This window comes from Mus caroli, chromosome 11, assembly GCF_900094665.2.
Source record: "Mus caroli chromosome 11, CAROLI_EIJ_v1.1, whole genome shotgun sequence".
In the NCBI taxonomy this organism is placed as follows: domain Eukaryota; kingdom Metazoa; phylum Chordata; class Mammalia; order Rodentia; family Muridae; genus Mus; species Mus caroli.
Genome location: NC_034580.1, coordinates 79,417,698 through 79,429,383, shown reverse-complemented (window position 1 = coordinate 79,429,383; position 11,686 = coordinate 79,417,698). Strand labels below are relative to the sequence as shown.

The window sequence follows — 11,686 nt, the reverse complement described above, 5'->3', positions numbered from 1 at the left end:
GGGGCTGGAGAGATGGCTCAGTGGTTAAGAGAATAGACTACTCTTCCAGAGATCCTGAGTTCAAATCCCAGCAACCACATGGTAGCTCACAACCATCTGGAATGAGATCTGATGCTCTCTTCGGGTGTGTCTGAAGACAGCTACAGTGTATTCATATACATAAAACAAATTACTAATTTTTTTTTAAAAAGGAAAGTGTCAGCCGGGCGTGGTGGCGCACGCCTTTAATCCCAGCACTCGGGAGGCAGAGGCAGGCGGATTTCTGAGTTCGAGGCCAGCCNGGGGGGGGGAATCATATAAAGTGGAAAAATGGACCAGAAACTTCCTTAGATATTTTTGGGGAGGGAGGGAGGTTTGTTAAGTCAGGGCATCTTTGTGTAGCCTTGGCTGCTCTGGAACTCACTTGGTAGACCAAGTTGGTATCAAACTCAAGAGATCCACCAGCCTCTGCCTCCTGAGCACTGGGATTGAAGGTGTGCACCATAAACTATTGACTTATGTGAACAGGGATCAAAAAAATTAAAGTTTGTCTACCAGACCCAGGAATATCAAAAATACTAGAGAAAAAAAAGCCAAATAACTCAAGTATCCATCATCATGAACTAATCTGATATTACCTCTAATAAAATTAAAAACAAAATAATCAAGCTTCTACCAGCCTTACTACCCCCAGATATGTGTTTATATGTACGCACACATACATGTAAGCAATGACTAAATTTGAATGGCTAAAGAAAGATTGAAAAGCTTCATTTTTGAGTGTATTTCTGTCATAGGAGATTGGCCACAATTCATAAATGAGATCTTAAGAAAAAACTTCCTCAAAATCTTGGTCTATTTTTCACATTTAACAAGTTTATTCAAAATTTTCAAATGTCGTATTATCATGTCAAAGAAAATTATCTATACAGGCTGACTCTAAGATTACCTCCTTCATAATTTATATACATGGTCATGTGATTTTACACCCCCCTCCCCCGCCCCCAGTGTTATAGTTACTATTTTTGCAGCTCCTCAGGTAAGGAAGGGTCAGAACAGAATGCTGAAAGGATGGAAAGCCTCAATTAGTGCCATCAATTGAGGACATCAGCCTTTGGGTAGAGTGATTAACGTCCCTTTCTGGGTTGGTCTTCTACTTTTTTTTTTTTTTTTTTTTTTGAGATAGGATTCTTCTTTTGCAGCCCTTGGCTCACGTGAAACCTGCTGTGTAGACCACACTGGCCTCAAACTCAACGCAAGTCCTCCTGTTTCTGCCCCCTAAGTTTGGAGATTACAGGCCAGGGCTATACCACACCCAACAAAATCCCTTATTGTGAAACTTTTTACCTGTGTCCTTAACCATCCTAAAACCAGATGGCGTAATGGCAACTTGAATAAGTAACAAATTGGTAAGAGAACTCAATCATTAGAATAAGACTAACTGGCTAAACTTGTAAAACCTTCGTCAGGTCAAATGCACTCTTCCAAGTAAGTGCTGCATCCTTGTAACGCTACTGTCAAGCTTTCTGTCTCTATCATGTCAAATGAACCACTGCATTCAAGGAAAGCTGAGAATTATTACAAACAGACAGACAGACATAAACTACTTAAATAGGAATTTGTTTTCAAAGTGGATGGATTGATGAGGACCTCGTTTAAATGGGAGTCCCCTCAACAGTGATTAAGATTTACTTTTCAGCCAATAAGGCTTCAGTGTTTATTCATAAGCCTTCTGATTTTAAATGTATGGAAATATGCTTGATGTGTGGCTTCTACAGTTATTAATCTTTAAGAACATGTGAAGGGTCACCACCTTCACATGAGATAGCTCAACTATTTGCTAGTGAGATAGCTCAACTAGCAAACAGAATTCAAGTTCAAGCACTGGAACTTGAGTTCAATCTACAGGGAAATGAGAGAACTCCCTAGAATTGTCTTCTGACCTTACCCTGATCCCTCCTGTGCCCATACATATAAATGTTTTTTAAATGTTAGAGAATACCAGGCGGTGATAGCCTTTAGTCCCAGCACTCAGGGGGCAAAGGTAGGCAGATCTCTGAATTTGGGGCCAGCCTGGTCTACAGAGAGAGTTCTAGGACAGCTAGAGCTACATGGAGAAACCCTGTCACAAAACAAAACAAACAAAACAAAAAAGTTAAAGAATGATAAAACAACTTTTTTTCTGAATTGCTTCAAAGAGTAACGCAGCCTTTCCCAAGTAAAAACATTAAATTTAAGTGTATTACTGCACGGTTTTAATTGTTGGTTGCTCATCCAATAATTAAGGTATTAGCTACCTTAAAACTGAAAACAGAACAAAAACAAAAAGCAAGGCTATCTAATTTTTTTTTTGACATGCCAAAATGGCGTCATCTACAAATAGGGTCCTCTTCACAGAAAGGCACAGTGAGGCTGAGAATGCTAAGTTGGTAATGTACATGCTTAGCATGCACAAAGCCCTGGTTCAATCCCCAGCACTGCATAAAAAAGATTTGAAGGCCAAGGAGACAGTTCAACACATAACAGCACTTTTTGCCAGGAACCCACATGATAGGAGACCCAACTCACATAAATTGTCTTCTGACCTCGTGTAAGCGTGCACAAGAGTGCACGCGTACACACGCGCGCACACGCGCGCGCACACACACACACACACACACAGGTCAAAAACAAAACAAATATGGCGGCACACACCTGTAATCCCAGTAGGTAGCTCAGCTGGTAAAGGGGAGACTGTTGTGAGCTGATCATCTCTGTTCAATCCCCAAGGCTCACATGATATAAGAGTAAACAGATAAGAGACTGTCTTCTGACCTCCACATGGCAGGCATGCTTACATTCCCCACAAAAAAATAAATAGAGAAAAGTTTTTTGGTTTCTTTTTTTAAAGGGGTAAGTGCTTATGGAGCCTGACAACCTGAGTTCAAACCTGAAGACCCATTCCTAAAGGTTGTCCTCAGAACTCCACACATGCACCTGAGCACCTATATGACCACACACACACACAACCAAATAAATATAAAACAAAAAAAAAAAGGAAAAGGGTAAAGAAAAAGCTGGGTGTGGTAGGGCATCCTTTAATCCCAACACCTGGAAGGCAGAGGCAGACAGATCTGAGTTCAAGGCCAGCCTGGTCTACAAAGAAAGTTCCAGGACAGCCAGGGCTATACACTACTTGAGGAACAACCATATCTCAGGAGGGAAGGGAGGTGGGGAGAGAGCACAGAGCAGAGTATGTCAGCACAGGCCTACAATCCTAATACTTGAGACACTGAAACAAGAGAATTCCAAGTTCAAGGCTACACATATGAAGTCCCTTCAAATAAAAACAAAACACTGGCTTTAGACCAGTTAAACCAGTCTGTGTGACAGGTAAAAATTTCCTACTTATTAGCTGAAAAGTGCTCTACATCTGAACTCATTCACAGCACTTTAGAGTTCTCCAAGGCTAGCTTTCACAATGACAGTTCTTTGATAATACTTAGTCATGGTCTGATGTAAAAATTCATTATTTCCCAACTTTCCCTTCCATTTTGAAAACGACTTAATCTTTTCTTTGATGTATTTCTATCCTCTGGCAAATCACAAGCAAAACCTCTATAACACTAATAAGCGCTGGCAGCTCCAGAAATCAGTATTTTACTGTTGACATCTTTCAAGCCCACAAGTCTTGCTAATTATCATTGGGGTCACATCAATACTTCTGTTAAGGCTTAAATAGTATTTAGAAATAAACTGAAGCCAAAGAAGTGGGAAGAAACTTGCTACTTTGCAGCAAGCAAGCACCCACTACCTACACTGCTTTTTAGAAAAATCCTACTATTAGACAACAACGCTTTTCCAACAAGTGCTTGTCAAATGAACACACACAAAAAAATTCCCAAGACAGATGTCAAGGGCATCCCCATTCACCAAGCAACAGACAAATTAGGGTTCTCCTATCCGCTAACAGAGAGGAAACTAAACTATGTAACCAAGGAAAGCATAGTTCCCAGCCTGAACTGTAGAGTTAGAGGGAAAAATGAAACAGAAAAGTCAAGAGAGAACAACGTCTGAGAGTGAAGGCCAGGTTACTAGATTTATTCTGCACGTTGGGAAGTTTCTGAAACAATTTATGTAGACATGGAATCAGGAAATCCTAGAGTCTTAAATCTCCTAACAAAACCATCTAAAATTATTTCCTCTGATCAGTTATACTCCTGTATGCTTCTATAAAAACCCACAAGGCCTACAAGAAGCCCCTGATTTTTAAAGCTTATTAGAAATGTCCACTTGCCAGATACACATATCCAAACTATATACATATCGGCCCAGATGTGGGCAGAATCTCCACTCATATTTTCCTCTGAACTCTAGCTTCCTATCACCTTCTTAAGTCTTATCTCCAATAGCTGCCCTAAATTAGAAAGGCGAACGCCAAAGGGAGAGTTAAGAACTAGTGAGCACGCTTTTACTACTTACGTCCCTCATAGAAACCCTCAAATCCTGCGAGCAGGAACTGGCAAAGGGACAGCCCGCCTGGCCCGGGCTCTCCCCGCGATACAAAGGCACAGTGAGTGCCACAGCAGCCCGCGCCTCTGCGCCCCACACCTCTCTCCGCAAGAGAGGACCGAGACTTTCCGTGCAACCAGACCCAACCCTCAACACCCGCCTCCCACGTGGTCTTCTCCCTCTCGGAGCCCAGGAACCGACGCAAAGAATCAGACCCGCAAGTAGGCAGCAAGCACCGGGCAGACTCACTGGTTCCTCCCTAAGGGCCCTGGGCGGTACTCCTCCCAGGTTCCGGGGTCTCGGCCCGCAAGCAGCCTGACCCCAGAGCCCTCCACGCGGAGCTCGAGCGAGGGGACTTGGAGGCCGCGGAGCTGAGGAGAGGACTCGGCTGCCCGGCCCGGGGTCTGCATTGGATGGAGCCCCACCGCGTGCCGGTGGAGGCTGGGAGGCCGCCCCCTGCCGGCTGCCCCTCCGCGGCCCGGGCCGCTCCGGATTGCGCTGCGGCCCTCGCCTCACCTCAGGCTGGCGGCACACAGGGACCGACGGTCGCTGAGCCCCTGCGCCGAGGTGTGCTGGGCGGGAGGCGACGCCGGAGGCTCGGCGATGGCTGACAGGCGCTCGGCAGGCCGGCCCGGCACCGAGGCCGAGGAGGGCGGGGCTTCGGCGGACTGCCCCGCCCCCGCCCCGCCCCCGCCCGGCCGCCCACCTCAGCCGCCCAGCTCCATTAGGTCCGCGCGCGTCCGGGGTTACTCCAGGCCGTTCACCTCCGACCCCGCTTTGGGCAGCCGCGCGGTCTGGGCGCCAGTGGGAGGGGGCGAGGCGCGGGCTCGGGCCCGCGTCAGCCAATGGGCGCGCGGCGCGGGGCGGGGCGACGTGAGGCGATGCCGATGGTCCGAGCGCGGCTCTGCCATTCGGGGCCGAGCGGTGCGAGGGCGGGCGGGTCTGGGACGTGGTGGGTTCCCCTTCTGTTTGGGCGGGTTTGGGGCCGGCCCTACGGCTCCACCTCCCGGCGGAGAGCGGAGTGGAAGCTATGGTTCCGCTCGAAACTCCCCTCAAGGACCTGCTGGCAAGTAGCGCGGGAAAGGAACCCAGGGGAGCCAAGAGGTGCGGTCGGCGATGTGCTGGCCCTGGATGAACAGTACCATTGCTAATCCTGACGCTCTAATGAGGTCCGTGTCCTGCCTGTCCACTGCCTTCAGACTAGTGGAGGCTAGCCAACGCAACCAGCCCCTTTGCTTAGCTCCCCAGCCTACCTCAAAAGGAGCTGCTGATGCTGGATCGCGGAGTATTTCTGAAGAGAAGTGTTAATAAATAAAGTTTGGTGGTAAAGAGGGTACAAAGGACAGCAGTCTCATGCCTGCCCTCCACAGTGCATGCCAGGGAGTCCTGACTTCTTAGATTGTTTTACATCCTTTACTGGGGTTGCTCCAAGCCTTTTGAGGTGAATGAAGCCAACAAATTTCTCTAGTTTTATCACTTCACATACTTTCATGGCAGTATGTATTGAAGATTAATGGTGATCGGAAGACTTCCCAACGCAATGCAATCATTGGTCATAAGTGGCGAGACACTGAGAGGAAATCCATTCGACAAGAATGGGGTGAATTCTAACCTATTGCAAGAATTCAGAGGAGCACCCAGAGTTCTTTTCCCAATCCCACACAAGCCTGTGATGGAGGCCAGGAAAGGTGCAGAAGAGGGCACTGCGGCCAGAAGAGTATTTCAGTGCCAGAGGGCAAAAAGTGAAAAAGATGGAAAGCCACACCCCAGGAAACAAATTCTTGGATGGAAGCTAAGACAGGAAGATATTAAGATTGGTCAACAGGAACAATGGGATCCCTTATTGCCATAAGGTGGCAGCTCCTCCAAGAATTTACCCACTCACTTTTGAAGTTATAAGGATTAGAAACAAATTGGGGAATTCACAGATTTTTACAAAACAGTGACCTATATTTTAACAGTAACTGTGTCAATGGGATAAATGTCAGCTGAACAAAGGAAATTCAAAGCTTTAAAAAAAAAAAAAGAAAAGAAAAGATAATTGAGCAAGACTTTCTGGTTTAACAAGACGTTCGACTCACTGACTAAGAATAATCTGGGAAGCTTTGTCTCTCCATAGTAGTGCTCTCTGAAGCTGGCATGAAGAAGTGACCAAGTAAAAAGAATTAAAAATCTTGAAGTCGCCTCTAATTCTTTCACCTTTTAAAGTCTCTTTCCCGAGGATTCTTAACGGTGTTGCTGTTTTTCGGCTTTAGGAATGTCACAATAATGGGATTACCCTCAAAAACTCAGGTATTGTGGGGTGTAACCATTTGCCTCACATGTGCAAGACCCTGGGTTCCACCCTCAAGTGAGGTATTCAAATAGACCAGCTCTTGGCAGTGAGTTGGCTCAGCAGGTAAAGGAGTTTGCAACCAAGCCTGAGGACCTAAGTACTATCCCAGCCCACACGGGAGAAGGAAAAAACTGAACAAAATTCACATGTACACTAGGATATGAAAATATCAACACACATACACAAAAAAAAAATTGTTAAAAAAAAAACTAAAACAAATTACTCAAGGTAAGGACTAATGAAAGAGCTATAAGAGTATACTTACACGGCAGAGGCAGGTGAGTTGGGCCTTCAAGTTTTTGTACCTTGCCTGGCCTTGGGAGCCTGAAGAAAGACACAAAACAACAAAAAGCTACAGGAGGAGAAACCAAGAATGAGTTAGGATAGCCCAAGACCACTCACAAAGAATCTGCTATCAAATGCTTAGACACCCGAGCAGAGAAATGGCAAAGGGCTGTAAGACAGTAAAGTAACTTCTGGAACTGGAACCACTCCTGAGTGTTGTGCTGTTTGGGACAGGCCAAGACCTGCCCATTCTACTGTAGGCTTTGTAGAGCAGGTCTCCATGAGTCCTTGCCACACAAGCTGTGTGTCTGTAAGAGGTGGAGGAAGAAAGCCAAACAAAGGGTGGAGAAAACATACTATACAAGGCTAGCAGGTAGAAGAGAAGGAGGGCAAGTGTGCATTCTAGAAACTGAAACTAGAAGTCTTTTCTGGGCTGAATTATATCCCCAAAACCCAATGCTGAAGTCCTATTCTACAGTACCTCAAGATGTGTGGGGGAGCAGGGATGGAGATAGGGTCTTTAAAGATATTATTAAATTGGGCTGGTGAGATGGCTCAGTGGGTAAGAGCACCCGACTGCTCTTCAGAAGGTCCGAAGTTCAAATTCCAGCAACCACATGGTGGTTCACAACCACCCATAATGAGATCTGATGCCCTCTTCTGTAGCTGTCTGAAGACAGCTACAGAGTATTACATGTAAAAAATAAATAAATCTTAAAAAAAAGATATTATTAAATTAAAACATGATCATTTAGGGTAGACTCTAGTAAAATATAACTGGTGCAATTAAACAAATGCATATCAAGAAACAGATAGACAGCCGGGCGTGGTGGCACACGCCTTTAATCCCAGCATTTGGGAGGCAGAGGCAGGTGGATTTCTGAGTTCGAGGCCAGCCTGGTCTACAAAGTGAGTTCCAGGACAGCTCGGGCTATACAGAGAAACCCTGTCTCAAAAAAACAAACAAACAAAGAAAGAAAGAAAGAAAGAAAGAAAGAAAGAAAGAAAGAAAGAAAGAAAGAAAGAAACAGATAGACAGAGAAGATCCTTTGAAGACAGAGAAGACAGTGATTGATACGTCTAGAAGAAAATTTTCAGAAGGTATTTAACACTGTTGACATTTTGATTATGGACTTCTAGCCTCCAAAAAATGTGAAGAATTCTATATTGTTTCTGTAGTGTCATATTTTGTTGTAACAGCCCTAGAAGAATACAAGGCCTCCAGGGTTTTTTAAGATGTCATGTCCCTACACGAGAGAGATGGCTCAATAGCATTGACCATCTTCCAAAAGACCTGGGTTCAAGTCCCAGTACACACGTGGGTGGCTCATACAGTCTAATTCCAGTTCCAGGGGGCACTAGGTCCTCTAGACACTGAATATATCCAGTTCTGACACTCTCTTCTAGCCTCTTCAGGTACCAGGCACTACATAACAAACATGCAAGGAAAACACTCATACACATAAAAAATATATTTAAAAAAAAAGATTGTGTAAAGAGGAAGCCAGCTCTTCCTGTAAGTGGCCTGAAGTGACCTGTGAAAATGGCTCGCAACTCTCTTGACCCAGAAAACCCTACAAAAGCATGCAAATCAAGAGGCTCAAGTCATTGTGTTCACTTTAATAAGGTGAAACTGTCCAGGCCATCGAGGACACATATTCAAAAAAAAATACCTGAAACATGTCACTTTAAAGAAGCAATGTGTGCCCTTCTAGCTGTTTAATGGTAGAGTTGGTAGGTCATCCAGACCAAACAGTGGGACAGGACAAAGAGTGTAGGTCAAAAGGAATGCTGAATTTTTGCTACACATGCTTAAGAATGCAGACTATGGACTTAAGGGTTTAGATGTAGGTCCTCTAGACACTGAACAATCCCAGGTGAGCCAAGCATCTACAATGAAGCAACAAATTTACAGAGCTCATGGCCAGATTACCCCACATGTGACTCCCCTGCCACACTGCAATGAGCCTCATTGAGAAGGAACAAATTATTCCCCAGAAGAAGCTAAAGAGACAAAACTTATGACACAGGAGTAAATTTAGCATGAATAAATAAAAGTTTATTTTAAGAAAAGGAAACTGAGCACAGTACATGCCTGTAATCTAATCACACTGGAGGCTGAAGCAGGAGGATCAGGCATCCAAGACAATCCTTGGTTATATAGCAACTTTGAGGCTAGCTAGACTACATGAAACAAAACTAGACTCCAAAACAAGACTATTAAAAATGAAGTTATGGGGCTGGAGAGATGGCTCAGCGGTTAAGAGCACTGACTGCTCTTCCAGGGGAGTTGAGTTCAATTCCCAGCAACTATGGTGGCTGACAACCATCTGTAACAGAATCTGATGTCCTCTTCTGGTGTGTCTAAAGACAGCTCTGGTGGGTCTAAAGACAGCTACAGTGTAGCATTGGAAATGTAATTGAGGAAAATACGTAATAAAAAATATTAAAAATTTTAAAAAAAGACAGCTACAGTGAACTCACATAAAATTAATTAATTAATTAATTTTTTAAAAAGAAGTTGTATAGAGGTGTAAGGAATTGATACTAAGCATCCTGACTACCTTCATTGATCTCTTTCCCTATGTGGGAAAAGTCTGAGAGGTCCTTGTTTTTACAATGATTATAATCTGTTTGGAAACAAAAAGAACACTCCTTTTTTTGTTTGTTTTGTCTTTTTGTTTTTGTTTTTGTTTTTTAATACAGCGTTTCTCAGTGTCAAGCTGGCTGTCCTGGAACTTGCTCTGTAGACCAGGATGGCCTCAAACTCACAGAGGTTTGCCTGCCTCTGCCTCCTGAATGCTGAGATTAAAGGCATGTGCCACCACTGCCCAGCTAAAACTAGCACTCTTAAACAGTTGTATCTCACTCCTTAGATGATAGCCGTGTAAATTTGTAAAGGGCATAGGTGAGAGGATAAATTCTCAAAAGTAGATATACCTATATATATATGTAAATAGTATATCATCAATTTCTGTAAAGTTCCATTTGGCAGTCATTTCTGCTTAAGATTTAGAGCATTATTTCTCAAGGTATGTTCCTCTGGCTGCCTGCACTAGGAACACTGGAGTGCTTGTTTAAAGTGTAGATTCCTGATGCATCAAGATGGCTCAACCTGTAAAAGTACTTGGCACTGATGAGATGATGACCTGAGTTTGATCCCCAGGGTCCCACACATTGGAAAACAGCATTAGAACAGCCTCCCACAAGTTACCTAACCTCCACATCAGCACCACAGCATGTTCATACCCACATGTGAGAACACACACATGTACACTCACACTCACACACACACACACACACACACACACACAGGTATGTGTAAATTTTTAAAAAGAAAAATGCAGAGTCTTTAAAAAAGGAAACCTGGTAATTGTTCACAGTGAAGTTTGATAACACAAGTTTAGTATTTGGCATTATTGTTCCCCTGTCTGCTGCTAGAGTGTCTTGTTGAACAGCAATGTCTCCAACACCTGCATTTCTGAGATAAGAATCTTCATGTCAGGCTTGGGTTGAACTAAAGAAGGGAAGAGTGAGTACCATACAGTACCACATGGAGCTGGTGGAGCTCAGGGATAAAGCATCTGCCTAGCATGCATGAGGCCCTGGGCTTAATCCCTACCCCACAAAAGGGAGGGGAAGGAAAGAAAGAGCCTTAATGGAAATGCAGCCTCATAGGTAAAATTCCCAGATGTTAGCTGAGTATGGTGGCAAAAACTGGTAACCCCAGCACTCTGGAGGCAGTAGCAGGAGGATCACAAGTTTGAAAGCAAGATAATTTGCATAAAGGGTTTGAGGTCTGCTGGGGCTACATAGTGAAAGCCCCAATATTCACAGTCTGACCTGGCTTCTAGCATTTGCCATAACTGTTCATATACCTTTCCTCTGCTGTCAGATTTTTTTAAAAATCTTTTAGTCCTTGAAAGTCTTGGGGCAGGAGAGATGACTCAATGATTAAGAGCACTGGCTGCTCTTCCTGAGGATCCGGATTCAATTCCCAGCACCTACATAGCAGCTCACAATTGTCTGTAACTCCAGTTCCAGGGCTTCTGAGACACACACACACACACAGAGCGAGAGAGAGAGAGAGAGAGAGAGAGAGAGAGAGAGAGAGAGAGAGATCCATGCAGGCAAAACACCAATGAACATAAAATAAAAATGAATTTAAGAAAAGAAAGTCTCATTATTTTCTTGGACACTATCTCTTCCCCAGCTTCCATTTATTTCTTTCCTATGCATCCTTGCAGCAACATCCTGCCAGCATGAAGTACATTATGTTAATTCTGCTGTAATTTTGTATGTATACCGAAGACAGCATCCTACAGTTTCATATAAGGCCAAGCATACAGATACTAGTTACTGCTTCATTGATTGAAATAAAGATTAGCACTGAGTGGGAGTGGCGCAGACCTTTAATGCCAGCACTTGGGAGACAGAGGCAGGCAGATATCTGAGTTTGAGGACAGCCTGGTCTACAGAGTAAGTTCCAGGATAGTCAGGGCTACACAGAGAGACTCTGTCTCAAACAACAACAAAACAAAACAAGAACAACAAACAAATTAAAAGAAAAAAAGGAAGACAGACAGAGGAGAGGAG

The 11,686-nt window shown here is 44.2% G+C and overlaps 1 protein-coding gene across 9 annotated transcripts in view; it reads right to left on the bottom strand.

The window, feature by feature from the left end:
• Positions 1-11,686, bottom strand: part of Acaca (acetyl-CoA carboxylase alpha) — a 271,901-nt gene that overhangs the window by 213,095 nt on the left and 47,120 nt on the right. For 2 of the 9 annotated variants that reach the window (XM_021178352.2, XM_029483171.1), the window contains exon 1: positions 4,720-4,953. The exons of 2 other annotated variants lie outside the window; for them this stretch is intronic. In XM_021178352.2, the coding sequence (XP_021034011.2) occupies positions 4,720-4,880 (161 nt within the window). In that variant the 5' untranslated portion in view covers positions 4,881-4,953. Of the gene's footprint in view, positions 1-2,673; positions 2,812-4,440; positions 4,651-4,719; positions 4,954-4,986; positions 5,109-7,070; positions 7,130-11,686 lie in introns of those variants that run through there. 5 more of the 9 variants (XM_029483174.1, XM_021178351.2, XM_021178350.2 and 2 more) reach the window with 5 other exon arrangements.